This window comes from Manis pentadactyla, chromosome 12 (assembly GCF_030020395.1).
Source record: "Manis pentadactyla isolate mManPen7 chromosome 12, mManPen7.hap1, whole genome shotgun sequence".
Lineage (NCBI taxonomy): Eukaryota > Metazoa > Chordata > Mammalia > Pholidota > Manidae > Manis > Manis pentadactyla.
Window position 1 is genome coordinate 9817800 of NC_080030.1, and position 16590 is coordinate 9834389.

The 16590-nt window shown below is 41.9% G+C and overlaps 1 protein-coding gene across 8 annotated transcripts in view; it reads right to left on the reverse strand.

The window, feature by feature from the left end:
- The window catches only part of LOC130680027 (uncharacterized), a 323081-nt gene extending 308002 nt beyond the window's left edge, over window positions 1-15079 (reverse strand). For 7 of the 8 annotated variants that reach the window (XM_057489925.1, XM_057489927.1, XM_057489924.1 and 4 more), the window contains exon 1: window positions 14734-15079. In XM_057489925.1, the coding sequence (XP_057345908.1) occupies window positions 14734-14952 (219 nt within the window). In that variant the 5' untranslated portion in view covers window positions 14953-15079. The remainder of the gene's footprint in view (window positions 1-14733) is intronic. The other variant, XM_057489930.1, reaches the window with a different exon arrangement.
- Window positions 15080-16590: the final 1511 nt, after the last annotated feature.

Genomic DNA, 16590 nt, shown 5'->3' on the forward strand with positions numbered 1-16590 from the left:
GCACACACAAACAGAATCAGAAATGAGAAAGGAAAAATCACTACAGAAACACAGAGAATTATGAGAGAATACCATGAAAAATTACATGTTAACACACTGGATAACCTATAAGAAATGGACAACTTTCTAAAAAAATGCAACCCTCCAACGCTAACCCAGAAAGAACAGAAAATCTGAACAGACCAATTACTAGGAACAAAATTGAACTGGTAATCAAAAAACTACCTAAGAACAAAACACCTGAACCAGATGGCTGCACCGCTGACTTTAATCAATCATGTACTGAAGATCTAATAGTCATCCTCCTTAAACTTTTCCAAAAAGTAGAAGAAGAAGGAATACTTCCAAACTCATTCTACGAGGCAAGCATCACCTTAATACCAAAACCAGACAAAGAGGGAGGCGGAGCCAACATGGTGGCATGAGTAGGACAGTGGGAATCTCCTCCCAAAAACATATATACTTTTGAAAATACAACAAACACAACTAGCCCTAAAAGAGAGACCAGAAGACGCAGGACAGTGGCCAGACTGCAGCTACACCAGCGAGAACCCAGCGACTGGTGAAAGGGGTAAGATACAAGCCCTGGCCCGGCGGGACCCGAGCGCCCCTCCCCCCAGCTCCCGGCGGGAGAACAATAGGCAGAGCGGGAGGGAGACGGAGCCCAGGACTGCCGAACACCCAGCCCCAGCCATCCGGGCCAGAGCGCAGACACAGTACATGCCCAGGGGGCCCTGGATACTGGGGGAACAGGGAGTAAGACCTCTGAGCGGGTGCTGCAGCTGATGCCCCTGTGACAAAGAAAAGCGGGGGCTTTTTGAAAGTCTTAAAGGGACAGGGACTTAACAGCTTGACGGAAACAACCCAGGTCACAGTACAGCAGCTGGAAATTACAGGGAAAACCGGGTGCACTAACCCCCTGGGCAACAGCTCTGAGACCCCTCACGGAGGCAAACAGTCAAGCAGCACCCCCATCCATTACCCCACCGGGCGCTGCGAAAGCAGAGAAGCAGCCTGAGACAAATTCCGCCCACAGAAAGGGAAATTTCTCCCTTCCGGCCAGGCAAGACACAAAAGACCCACTCTACACGCAATTACCCAACACAAGCCACTAGGGGTCGCAGTTGCCCCAGTAAAGAAAGGCCAGTAGCAAGTGAAAATTTTGGCCCTCCCAGCTGACAGTCAATAGCACCTGTCAACATGAAAAGGCAAAAAAATATGATCCAGACAAGACTAACCCAGACAGCTTCGGCATCTGCTACATCTTCCCCTGAGAAGGAATCTGGGGAGATAGATTTAGCCAGTCTACCTGAAAAAGAATTCAAAACAAAAGTCATAACCATGCTCATGGACTTGCAGAGAAATATGCAAGAACTAAGGAAGGAGAATTCAGAAATAAAACAAGCTCTGGAAGGACTTCAAAACAGAATGGACGAGATGCAAGAGACCATTAATGGACTAGAAAACAGAGAACAGGAACGCAGAGAAGCTGATGCAGAGAGAGATAAAAGGATCTCCAGGAATGAAAGAATTTTAAGAGAGCTGAGTGATCAATCTAAAAGGAATAATATAAGAATCATAGGCATTCCAGAAGAAGTAGAGAGAGAAAAGGGGATAGAAAATGTCTTTGAAGAAATAATTGCTGAAAATTTCCCCAAACTAGGGGAAGAAATGGCCTCTCAGACCACAGAGGTACACAGAACTCCCATGACAAGGGATCCAAGGAGGGCAACACCAAGACACATAATAATTAAAATGGCAAAGATCAAAGACAAGGACAAAGTATTACAAGCAGCCAGAGAGAAAAAAAAGGTTACCTACAAAGGAAAACCCATCAGGCTATCATCAGACTTCTCAACAGAAACCCTACAGGCCAGAAGAGAATGGCATGATATACTTAATGCAATGAAACAGAAGGGCCTCGAACCAAGACTACTGTATCCAGCACGAATATCATTTAAATATGAAGGAGGGATTAAACAATTCCCAGACAAGCAAAAGTTGAGGGAATTTGCATCCCACAAACCACCTCTACAGGGCATCCTACAGGGACTGCTCTAGATGGGAGTACTCCTAAAAAGAGCACACAACAAAACACCCAACATATGAAGAAGGGAGGAGGAGGAATAAGAAGGGAGAGAAATAAAGAATCATCAGATTGTGTTTATAATAGCTCAACAAGCGAGTTAAGTTAGACAGTAAGACAGTAAAGAAGCTAACCCTAAACCTTTGGTAACCACAAACTTAAAGCCTGCAATGGCAATAAATTCATACCTTTCAATAATCACCCTAAATGTAAATGGACTGAATGCACCAATCAAAAGACACAGAGTAATAGAATGGATAAAAAAGCAAGATCCATCCATATGCTGCTTACAAGAGACTCACCTCAAACCCAAAGACGCGCACAGACTTAAAGTCAAGGGATGGAAAAAGATATTTCAAGCAAACAACAGAGAGAAGAAAGCAGGTGTTGGAATTCTGGTATCAGACAAAACAGACTTCAAAATAAAAAAAGTAACAAAAGACAAAGAAGGACATTACATAATGATAAAGGGCTCAGTCCATCAAGAGGATATAACCATTATAAATATATATGCACCCAATACAGGAGCACCAACATACCTGAAACAAATATTAACAGAACTAAAGGAGGAAATAGAATGCAATGCATTCATTCTAGGAGACTTCAACACACCACTCACTCCAAAGGACAGATCCACCAGACAGAAAATAAGTAAGGACACAGAGGCACTGAACAACACACTAGAACAGATGGACCTAATAGACATCTACAGAACTCTACATCCAAAAGCAACAGGATGCACGTTCTTCTCAAGTGCACATGGAACATTCTCCAGAATAGACCACATACTAGGACACAAAAAGAGCCTCAGTAAATTCCAAAACATTGAAATCCTACCAACCAACTTTTCAGACCACAAAGGCATTAAACTAGAAATAAACTGTTCAAAGAAAGCAAAAAGGCTCACAAACACATGGAGGCTAAACAACACGCTCCTAAATAATCAATGGATCAATGACCAAATCAAAATGGAGATCCAGCAATATATGGAAACAAATGACAACAACAACACTAAGCCCCAACTTCTGTGGGACGCAGCAAAAGCAGTCTTAAGAGGAAAGTATATAGCACTCCAAGCATATTTAAAAAAGGAAGAGCAATCCCAAATGAACAGTCTAATGTCACAACTATCAAAATTGGAAAAAGAAGAACAAATGAGGCCTAAGGTCAGCAGAAGGAGGGACATAATAAAGATCAGAGAAGAAATAAATAAAATTGAGAAGAATAAAACAATAGCAAAAATCAATGAAACCAAGAGCTGGTTCTTCGAGAAAATAAACAAAATAGATAAGCCTCTAGCCAGACTTATTAAGAGGAAAAGAGAGTCAACACAAATCAACAGTATCAGAAATGAGAAAGGAAAAATCACAACAGATCCCGCAGAAATACAAAGAATTATTAGAGACTACTATGAAAACCTATATGCTAACAAGCTGGGAAACCTAGGAGAAATGGACAACTTCCTAGAAAAATACAACCTTCCAAGACTGACCCAAAAAGAAACAGAAAATCTAAACAGACCAATTACCAGCAACGAAATTGAAGCGGTAATCAAAAAACTACCAAAGAACGAAACCCCCGGGGCCAGATGGATTTACCTCGGAATTTTATCAGACGTACAGGGAAAACATAATACCCATTCTCCTTAAAGTTTTCCAAGAAATAGAAGAGGAGGGGATACTCCCAAACTCATTCTATGAAGCTAACATCACCCTAATACCAAAACCAGGCAAAGACACCACCAAAAAAGAAAACTACAGACCAATATCCCTGATGAACGTAGACGCAAAAATACTCAACAAAATTTTAGCAAACCGAATTCAAAAATACATCAAAACCATCGTACACCATGACCAAGTGGGATTCATCCCAGGGATGCAAGGATGGCACAACATTCGAAAGTCCATCAATATCATCCACCACATCAACAAAAAGAAAGACAAAAACCACATGACCATCTCCATAGATGCTGAAAAAGCATTTGACAAAGTTCAACATCCATTCATGATAAAAACTCTCAGCAAAATGGGAATAGAGGGCAAGTACCTCAACATAATAAAGGACATCTATGAAAAACCCACAGCCAACATTATATTGAATAGCGAGAAGCTGAAAGCATTTCCGCTGAGATCGGGAACTAGACAGGGATGCCCACTCTCCCCACTGTTATTTAACATTGTACTAGAGGTCCTAGCCACGGCAATCAGACAAAACAAAAAAATACAAGGAATCCAGATTGGCAAAGAAGAAGTCAAACTGTCACTATTTGCAGATGACATGATACTGTACATAAAAAACCCTAAAGACTCCACCCCAGAACTACTAGAACTGATATCGGAATACAGCAAAGTTGCAGGATACAAAATCAACACACAGAAATCTGTGGCTTTCCTATATACTAACAATGAACCAACAGAAAGAGAAATCAGGAAAACAACTCCATTCACAATTGCAACAAAAAAAATAAAATACCTAGGAATAAATCTAACCAAAGAAGTGAAAGACCTATACTCTGAAAACTACAAGTCACTCTTAAAAGAAATTAAAGGGGACACTAACAGATGGAAACGCATCCCATGCTCATGGCTAGGAAGAATTAATATCGTCAAAATGGCCATCCTGCCCAAAGCAATATACAGATTTGATGCAATCCCTATGAAACTACCAGCAACATTCTTCAATGAACTGGAACAAATAATTCAAAAATTCATATGGAAACACCAAAGACCCCGAATAGCCAAAGCAATCCTGAGAAAGAAGAATAAAGTAGGGGGGATCTCACTCCCCAACTTCAAGCTCTATTATAAAGCCATAGTAATCAAGACAATTTGGTACTGGCACAAGAACAGAGCCACAGACCAATGGAACAGACTAGACAATCCAGACATTAACCCAGACATATATGGTCAATTAATATTTGATAAAGGAGCCATGGACATACAATGGCGAAATGACAGTCTCTTCAACAGATGGTGCTGGCAAAACTGGACAGCTACATGTAGGAGAATGAAACTGGACCATCGTCTAACCCCATATACAAAAGTAAACTCAAAATGGATCAAAGACCTGAATGTAAGTCATGAAACCATTAAACTCTTGGAAGAAAACATAGGCACAAACCTCTTAGACATAAACATGAGTGACCTCTTCTTGAACATATCTCCCCGGGCAAGGAAAACAACAGCAAAAATGAACAAGTGGGACTATATTAAGCTGAAAAGCTTCTGTACAGCAAAAGACACCATCAATAGAACAAAAAGGAACCCTACAGTGTGGGAGAATATCTTTGAAAATGACACATCCGATAAAGGCTTGACGTCCAGAATATATAAAGAGCTCACACGCCTCAACAAACAAAAAACAAATAACCCAATTAAAAAATGGGCAAAGGAACTGAACAGACGGTTCTCCAAAAAAGAAATACAGATGGCCAACAGACACATGAAAAGATGCTCCACATCGCTAATTATCAGAGAAATGCAAATTAAAACTACAATGAGGTATCACCTCACACCAGTAAGGATGGCTGCCATCCAAAAGACAAACAACAACAAATGTTGGCGAGACTGTGGAGAAAGGGGAAGCCTCCTACACTGCTGGTGGGAATGTAAATTAGTTCAACCATTGTGGAAAGCAGTATGGAGGTTCATCAAAATGCTTAAAACAGACCTACCATTTGACCCAGGAATTTCACTCCTAGGAATTTACCCTAAGAATGCAGCAATCAAGTATGAGAAAGATCAGTGCACCCCTATGTTTATCGCAGCACTATTTACAATAGCCAAGAATTGGAAGCAACCTAAATGTCCATCGATAGATGAATCGATAAAGAAGATGTGGTACATATACACAATGGAATACTACTCAGCCATAAGAAAAGGGCAAATCCAACCATTTGCAGCAACATGGATGGTGCTGGAGGGTATTTTGCTCAGTGAAACAAGCCAAGCAGAGAAAGAGAAATACCAAATGATTTCACTCATCTGTGGAATATAAGAACAAAGGAAAAACTGAAGGAACAAAACAGCAGCAGAATCACAGAACTCAAGAATGGACTAACAGGTACCAAAGGGAAAGGGACTGGGGAGGATGGGTGGGTAGGGAGGGATAAGGGGGGGAGAAGTAGAGGGGTATTAAGATTAGCATCCATAGCGGGGTGGGAGAAAGGGGAGGGCTGTACAACACAGAGAAGACAAGTAGTGATTCTACAACAGGTTGCTACGCTGATGGACAGTGACTGTAAAGGAGTATATAGGGGGGATCTGGTATAGGGGAGAGCCTAGTAAACAAAGTATTCGTCATGTAAGTGTAGATTAATGATTAAAAAAAAAAATGCAGTTCCTATGTGGTGACCTCTAATGAGTTCTACACAATGATATAAAGGACATATAAAAGTGTAGGCAAAGGGTCTGTTTGTGTTTATACAGAGGATCAAAGCCTAATTTGGCTACCCCGAAAATGAACTAAGATACGATATGAAAAAGAACTTCCAACATCAGCACTCTCGGGAAGACTCATGACAGAAGATGATCAGAAAAAAAAAAAAAAAAACTTCAACAAAGATCCACGCACTGTCACAGGTGTAGATGCACTCATCCCACCAGTTCCTGGACTTGCCATGGGAAAGATGAAGGAGATATCTAAGCTGGCCTGTGCATGCAGTAAAACAAAAATTGGACTGGATCTATACTGTTGGAACTCAACCAAGAATTAGGAGAAGTGCAAATTGTAGCACTCCAAAATCTTACAACCACAGACTATTTATCGTTAAAAGAACATATGGGATATGAACAGTCCCCAGGAATGGGGTGTTCTAGTTTATCTGAATTCTCTCAGACTGTTTAAGTTCAGTCGGACAATATCCACCATATCATAGATAAGTTTTCACAAATGCCTAAGGTGCCTAACTGGTTTTCTTGGTTTCACTGGAGATGGCTGGTAATTACAGGTATGCTTTGGATAGGTAACTATATTCCTATTGTGTTAATGTGTGTGCACAATTTAATTAGTCGTTTAAAACCTATCCATGCTGAAGTTACTCTACAAGAAGATATGTCAAAGAAATAATCAATCTTCCCAGGTTTTCTTCTGCCTGCTACTTCTGTAGCTTTTCTTCTTCCTACCTAATCACAACCTTTAAATAGAACTCGTGCCACATGTCGAATTTACCGAGTATCATAATTCTTCCAAGTGGTAAAGACACCTCAAGACAAATGCTGGGCATAGAAGCCACAGGGCATAAATATGCAAAGAAGTAAAAAGCTAACCTTTTCAAACGATAAGGCTTCTCTCTCACTTACCAACTTCACATTTCCCTGTATGGCCCCGGAAGATGACTGGTTAGCCAGAGACAGGTAAGATTCCTCAAGGGAGGAACAACCTAAGACAGGCACAGTCGCAGGGGGCCATCTGGTGAGAAAATGGGGAGCAGCAGAGGTGAGGCTTAGAACCTCCCCCCTCATGTTCTGAGAGAAATCTTCTGCATACATGGATGTTTATTGCCCTTGTCTAGCTTGGATTAACACATAGTCTACAGGCACACACCTGATCATCTACATTTGCTCTCTTACAACACTAAACTCTGTTTTCTACCTTTATCTCGTATCTACCTACCACTTCAGCATTTTATTAAAAATAATAATAATAGAGAAATGTGGTATCCACATATAAATCAGGTTTAAAAATCAAATGAATATTCATATTTGAACTGACTGTGTATAGTTCATAATGCATTAACAAAACCGAAAGCTTCTGTGATGACTGCCCTTGCACTGTTCACCATGTAACTTATTCACTATGTAAGAATTTGTACTCCATGTAAGAATTTGTTCGTTATGCATCAGAAGATTGGAGACTGACGAAAATTGGGCTTGGGGTGGATTGATGATTGTGCATTGAGTATTGACCCCCCTATACAGAGATTTGTTGTGGTTAACAACTATTTGATCAATAAATATGAGAGATGCCCTCACAATATATATATATATATATATATATATATATATATATATATATATATAAAGACTTCCAATTGTAAAATAAATAAGTAACCGGGATGTAATGTATAGCATAAGGAATATAGTCAAAATATTGTAACAACTTGGTATGGTGATACCTGGTACCTAGAAATATCATGTATATAAATGTTGAGTCGCTGTGTTGTACACCTGAAACTAATGTAATGCAATGCTGTTGTCAACTACCCTTCAATAAAAATAAAATAAAATAAAATAAAAAAGGAAAAAAAAAAAAAACAGACAAAGACACCACAAAAAAAAAGAGTGACAGACCAATATCGTTGACAAATATACAAGCAAAAATACTCAACAATCCACTTCTAGGAATTTACCCTAAGAATGCAGCAGCCCAGTTTGAAAAAGACAGATGCACCCCTATGTTTATCGCAGCACTATTTACAATAGCCAAGAAATGGAACCAACCTAAGTGTCCATCAGTAGATGAATGGCTAACGAACATGTGGTACATATACACAATGGAATATTACTCAGCCATAAGAAAAAAACAGATCCTACCATTTGCAACAACATGGATGGAGCTAGAGGGTATTATGCTCAGTGAAATAAGCCAGTCGGAGAGAGACAAGCACCAAATGATTTCACTCATATGTGGAGTATGAGAACAAAGAAAAACTGAAGGAACAAAACAGCAGCACAATCACACAATCCAAGAATGGACTAACAGTTACCAAAGGAAAATGGACTGGGGAGGATGGGTGGGAAGGGAGGGATAAGGGGGAAAAAGAAAGGGGGCATTACGATTAGCATGTATAATGTGGTGGGGGGGACATGGGAAGGGCTGGGCAACACAGAGAAGACAAGTCGTGATTCTACAACATCTTACTATGATGGTGGACAGTGACTGTAATGGGGTTTGTCGGGGGGACTTGGTGAAGGGGAGAGCCTAGTAAACATAATGCTCTTCATGTATTTGTAGATTACTGATAACAAAATAAAAATGAATAAATGGAAGCAAGGAAGTAAGCAAGGAAGGAAGAGCATCAGAGTTAATACCATTACCTTGGTGGTAAGATACAGCTAAATATAACATAGTGCTCCACTTATTGTTATAAGGCCACAAATTAACTGTTGAATAGCCTTAGTTTCTTCACTTCTGAACAGGGAAGGATAACACAGCCAACCTCATAGTATATAATTTAACATGATTAGCAGAATTCCCATTGCACAGCAAATACACAATAAGGATTAGCATGTATCTATTATAAGTTCTTCCTATCAAACATGAACTCATGAAGGTAAGTTTTCCATGGAGATTATAGGACCAACCTTAGATTGGCTGGTGAAGACCAGACTCTATTCAATACCCTGGAGATGTTACTTTTGCAAAGGCAACATGCTATAAAGAATTTTTTTCCTTCTCTTTATTTTTCCAGTCAGCTCACACAATACACTTCTGGTTACTGAGAGCCACCAGAAGGGAAGCTCACTGTAATCAAAAGATTGATCTTCTGGAAACAATGCTTAATAACAGGCACAAAAAAGTGAGTACTTCTGCATTTTCAAACACTGTCCTCAAGTTAATTTAACCTGAGCTGTTTGTGAACCACCTAGAAAGTCTAGAATCAGTATGTAGAGGCTGAAATCAATGGACCAGAGAGAAGAGGAGACAAACTCCAATTGGCCACTTCATTGAGATCAGGGGTGCCTTGTGAAAACAAAAGCAGGTGAAGACACATTTTATATGCTCCAGATGCTAACAGTTCAGATTTGAAATGGCAATTTTTTGTTTTTTGTGCGTTCCGTAAAGGAAAAATCTATCTGTATGCATATATATGTAGATATATGTATGTGTGTGTGTGTGTGTGTGTGCTGCAGGTATAGTGGGAAAAACACTTGGTATACTGAAAAGACAAAAAATAAAAGTGGTTCTGAGCTAAAAGAAAAATATACTCAACAAAATATTAGCACACCAAATTCAAAAATACATCAAAAAGATCATCCATCATGAACAAGTAGGACTTATTCCAGGGAAGCAAGGATGGTACAGTATTAGAAAAAACATCAACATCATCCACCAAATAAACAAAAAGGAGGACAAAAACCACATGATCATGTTCGCTGATGCTGAAAAAACATTTCACAAATTCAATATCCATTCATGATAAAAACCCTCAACAAAATGGGTATACAGGGCAAGTTCCTCAACATAATAAAGGGCATACATGACAAGCCCACAGCCAACATCATACTTAACAGTGACAAGCTGAAAGCTTTTCCTCTGAGATCGGGAACAAGACAGGGATGCCCACTGTCTCTACTGTTATTCAACACAGTACGGGATGCCCCAGCCACGGCAATCAGACTAAACAAAGAAATACAAGGCATCCAGATTGGTCAAACCAATGTAAGATTGGTCAAAGAACAAGTCAAAGCATCACTATTTGCAGATGACATTATATTGTACATAAAAAAACCCTAAAGACTCCACTCCAAAATCCCTACAAGTAATATCTGAATTCAGCACAGTTGCAGGATACAAAATTAATACACAGAAATCTGTTGCTTTCCTAGACACTAACGATGAACTAGCAGAAACAGAAATCAGGAAAACAATTCCATTCACAATTGCATCAACAAGAATAAAATACCTAGGAATAAACCTAACTAAGAAGTGAAAGACCTACTATACCCTGAAAACTGCAAGACACTCTTAAGAGAAATTAAAGAGGACATTGACAAATGGAAACTCATCCCATGCTCTTGTCTTGGAAGAATTAATATTGTCAAAATGACCATCCTGCCTGAAGCAATCTACAGATTCAATGCAATCCCTATCAAAATACCAACAGCATTCTTCAATGAACTGGAACAAATACTTTTAAAATTCATATGGAACCAGAGAAGACCACGAATAGCCTAAGCAATCCTGAGAAGGTAGAACAAAGCAGGGGGGATCTCGCTCCCCAACTTCAAGCTCTACTACAAAGCCACAGTAATCAAGATAATTTGGTACGGGCACAAGAACCGACCCACAAAACAGTGGAACACAATAGAGTCCCCAGACATTAACCCAAACATACAAGGTCAATTAATATACAATACAGGAGCTATGGACATACAATGGGAAAGTGACAGCCTCTTCAACAGCTGGTGTTGGCAAAACTGGACAGCTACATGTAAGAGAATGAAACTGGATCATTGTCAAACCCCATACACAAAACAAAAGTAAATTGGAAACGGATCAAAGACCTGAATGTAAGTCATGAAACCGTAAAACTCTTAGAAAAAAAAAAACGTAGGCAAAAATCTCATGGACATAAACATGAGCGACTTCTTCATGAACATATGTTCCTCGGCAAGGGAAACAAAAGCAAAAAATAAGTGGGGCTATATCAAGTTGAAAGGCTTCTGTACAGCAAAGGACACTGTCAATATAACAAAAAGGCATCCTACAGTATGGGAGAATATATTCATAAACGACAGATCCGATAAAGGGTTGAGATCCAAAATATATAAAGAGCTCACGCACCTCAACAAACAAAGAGCAAATAATTCAATTAAAAAATGGTGAGACGAGCTGAACAGACAGTTCTCCAAAGAAGAAATTCAGATGGCCAACAGACACATGAAAAGATGCTACACATCGCTAGTCATCAGAGAAATAAATGCAAATTAAAACCGCAATGAAGTATCACCTCACACCAGTAAGGATCACCATCATCCAAAAGACAAACAACAAAAAATGATGGTGAGATTGTGGAGTAAGGGGAACCCTCCTACACTGCAGGTGGGAATGTAAATTAGTTCAACCATTGTCAATAGCAGTATGGAGGTATCTCAAAAAGCTCAAAATAGAAATACCATTTGACCCAGGAATCCCAATTCTAGGAATTTACCCTAAGAATGCAGCAGCCCAGTTTGAAAAAGACAGATCCACCCCTATGTTTATCTCAGCACTATTTACAATAGCCAAGAAATGGAAGTAACCTAAGTGTCCATAAGCAGATGAATGGATAAAGAAGATGTGGTACATATACACAATGGAATATTAGTCAGCCATGAGAAGAAAACAAATCCTACCATTTACAACAACATGGATGGAGCTAGAGGGTATTATGCTCAGGGAAATAAGCCAGGGGGAAAAAGACAAGTATCATGATTTCACTCATCTGTCAGGTATAAGAACAAAGAAAAAAAAACTGAAGGAAAGAAACTGCAGCAGATTCACAGAACCCAAGAATGCACTAACAGTTATCAAAGGGAAAGGGACTGGGGAGGATGGGTGTTGTACGGGAGGGATAAGCAGAAAAAAAGGGGCATTGCTTTTAGCAAACACAATGTAAAGGGGGGCACGAGGAGGGTTGTACAACACAGAGAAGGCAAGTAGTGATTCTATAACATCTTACTATGCTGATCGACACTGACTGTAAAGGGTATGTTCGGGGGACCTGACGATGCGGGGAGTCTAGTAAACATAAAGTTGCTCATGTAATTGTAGATTAATCATAAAAAAATTATAACAACTGAATAAAAAATGAAAAATAAAAAAGATTATCATTTAAATTTGAAGGAGGGATTAAACAATTTCCAGATAAGCAAAAGCTGAGAAAATTCAGCCCGCACCACCCATCTCTACAGTGTATTTTGGAGGGACTGTTACAGATGGAAGTCTTCCTAAGGTTAAATAGCTGTCACCAGAGGTAATAAAAATGGACAAAGAGTACAGAATACCATACCTAATATACAAAGAATGAGGAGGGGAAAAAAAAAACAACCTTTAGATTGTGTTTGTGATAGCATACTTAAGTGAGTTAAGTTAGATTCTTAGGTAGTAAAGAAGGTGCCCTTTACCTTTTGGTAACCACGAACCTAAAGCCTGCAATGGCCGTAAGTACATACCTATCGATAATCACCCTAAATGTAAATGGTCTGAATGCACCAATCAAAACACACAGTCACTGAATGGATAAAAAAGCAAGACCCATGTATATACTGTCTACAAGAGACTCGCTTCAAACCCAAAGACATACACAGACTAAGAGTGAAGGTATGGAAAAATATATTTCATGCAACTAATAGGGAGAAAAAAGCAGGTGTTGCAGTACTTGTATTGAACAAAATAGACTTTAAAACAAAGAAAGTCACAAGAGACAAGGACAGACATTACATAATGATAAAGGGGTCAATCCAACAAGAGGATATAACCATTATAAATATCTAGGCACCCAACACAGAAGCACCTACATATGTGAAACAAATACTAACAGAACTGAAAGGGGAAATAGAATGCGATGCATTCATTTTAGGAGACTTCATCACTCCACTCACTCCAAAAAACAGATCACCCAGAGAGAAAATAAGTAACGAGACAGAGGCATTGAACAACACATTAGAACAGATGGACCTTACACATCTACAGAACTCTCCACTCAAAAGGAGCAGGATACACATTCTTCTCAAGTGCACACGGAACATTTCCAAGAATAGATCATATACTAAGCCACAAAAAGAGCCTCAGAAAATACGAAAAGATTGAAATTGTACCAACCAGCTTCTCAGGCCACAAGGGTATGAAACTAGAAATAAATTACACAAAGTTGATGAAATGGCCTACAATCACATGGAGGCTTAACAACATGCTCCTAAATAAACAGTAGATCAATGACCAAATAAAAACAGAGATCAAGAAATATACAGAAACAAGTAACAACAATAATTCAACAACGCAAAATCTGTGGGACTCAGCGAAGGCGGTGGTAACAAGGAAGTATATTGCACCGCAGGCCTGCTTCAGGAAAGAACAACAATCCCATATGAACAGTCTAAACTCACAATTAAGTAACCTAGAAAAAGAAGAACAAATGAGGCCCAAAGTCAGGAGGAGGAACATAATAATGATTAGAGGAAAAATAAATAAAATTGAGAAGAATAAAACTACAGAATCAATGAAAGCAGGAGCTGGTTCCTCGAGAAAATATACAAAATAGATAAACTCCTAGCCAGACTTGTCAAGAAAAAAAGAGACTACGCACATGAACAGAATCAGAAATGAGACAGGAAAAATCACTACGGACACTACTGAAATATGAAGATTAGAGAATACTATGAAAAATTATATAGTAACAAACAGGACAACCTAGAAGAAACGGTCAACTTTCTAGGAAAATGCAACCTTCCAAGGGTGACCCAGGAAGAAACAGAAAATCTGAACAGACCAATGACCAGCAAGGAAACGGAACCGGTAATCCCAAATGACAAGGACGACAGGAGCCTCAGGAAACAGTTGTTAATCCTGGAGGCGCTGCCTCCGGCGGCCTCTCCCCCGCCGCCCCGCCGCGGGTCCCACCCGACCCTCGGCTCGCCCGGGCCTCGCCCCCGAGGCCGCCGAGGGAAAACGGCGCACACGGCAAGACGCCCGCTGGCCTCCCCCTCTGCGCGGCCAGGCCCGGCCCCTCCGCCTTCGACCCCAGCACGGGCGGCCGTGGCAGGTCGGCGGAGCGGCCCCAGGCCGGGCCCCGCGAGTCTCCCACCCGCGTCGACCACCCCCCGGCCCCGCGGGCCCCGCGCGGCACGCCGAGACCCTTGCACGCCCGCCCCCTCACCGGGCCGCCGCGCCCGCAGGCGGAGGCAGGAGTCCATGCGCCCACTCCAGGCCCCGCGGCCACGTACCTTCCGGCCCACAGAGCCGTCGCTGTCGCCTTCACCCCTGAAGCGGGGCCCGCTCTGGACGCTCCGCAGCAGGTACGACGGTGCAAGGCTGGAGGCGGCAGAGCTGGACGAGCGCAGGGCCGGCCGGGGCGGCGGCTCCATGTCCGGGCCGATCGCCGGGGCCACCGGGGCCTGCGCGCCGGGAGGAAGGCGCAGCCGAGCACAGCGCCGGTCCACCATCTGGGCTCTGCCGTGCTCGCTGCGCGGACGGGAATGCGGACCGGAGCACGGACTGAGCCGCGGGAGCAGCTCCCCCTGGCGGCGCTCGCGAACCTACTGACCCTTCAATATGGCGGCTGCGGCGCATGCAGCTAGTACGCAGCCGCCGTAGATACGTTCCCTGCGCTCGCGCCCAATGGCTACCTGCCCCGCGGAGCAGCTCCCTCATTGGCCTCGAGTGCGGTCAGTCGGGGGAGGGCCTGAGTATGCTCCCCCCGCTCATTGGCCGCGGCAGCCTTCACGAGGGGTCGGGCCTGCGTGGGACGCTGCAGGCTCACTGGCCGCGAGGGCTGTCAGGCGGGGATTTTCATTTTCTTTCATGTACTTTCTAATTTTTCATGACATGACCCACGTGTTATTCTTATTTGTTTATTTATTTATTTTGGTGTCATTACTACAGTCACATGAGCAACAATGTGGTTACTAGATTCCCCCTATTATCTAGTCTCCCCTCACACCCCATTACAGTCACTGTCCATCAGCGTAGTAAGATGCTAGAGTCATTACTTGTCTTCTCTGTATTTACTGCCTTTCTCGTGTCCCCCCGCTACATTATGTGTGCTAATCGTAATGCCCCTTTTCCCCCTTTTTCCTCCCTTCCCACCCACCTCCCCAGTCCCTCTCCGTTTGGTAACTGTCACATCATGCTTGTATTCTTTGAGTCTGCAGCTGTTTTGTTCCTTTAGAAAGATATCTAGAAAATCTCCAGTCACTTGAAAATTAAGTAACTTAATAACACGTGAGTTATTTACTATAGCCAAGAAATGGAAGCAACCTAAGTGTCCATCAGTACATGAATGGATAAAGGAGAGATGGTGCATATACACAATGGAATATTATTCAGCCACAGGAAGAAAACGAATCCTACCATTTGCAACAACATGGACGGAGCCAGAGGGTATTATGCTCAGGGAAATAAGCCAGGAGGAGAAAGATAAGTACCAAAAAATGATTTCACTCATCTGTGGAGAATAAGATCAAAGCAAAAACTGAGGGAACAAAATAACAACGGACTCACAGAACCCAAGAATGGAATGACAGTTACCAAAGGGAAAGGGACAGGGGAGTGTGGGTGGGGAGGGACAAGGGGAATGAAGGGCATCGGGATCAGCACACATGATGCAGGGTGGGGCGCGGGGAGGGCGGTACAACACTGAGACGACCTGTACTGACATTACAGCGTCTCGCTACGCTGATGGACAGTGAATGTAAGAGTTGTGTGGGGAGACTTGATAATGCGGGGAATCTAGTAAGCACACTGATGCTCATGTGCATGTGTATTAATGCCACCACAGTAAATAAATAAATAAATAAAAATAACACGTGGGTCATCTCATGAAAAATGAGAAAGTACATTGAACAAAATGAAAGTCTCCGCCTGACAGCCCTCGCGGCCAATGAACGTGCAGTGTCCCTCGCAGGATCGTCTCCGCATTAAGGCGGTCGCGGCCAATGAGCGTGCGCGGTCCGCTTCAGGCCCTCCTCCGACTGACGGCACTCGAGGCCAATGAGGGAGCGGCTCCGCGGAGCAGGTAGCCATTGGGCGCTCTGGCAGAAAACGTACCTTCAGCAGCTGCGTAGTAGCTGCAGGGGACGCAG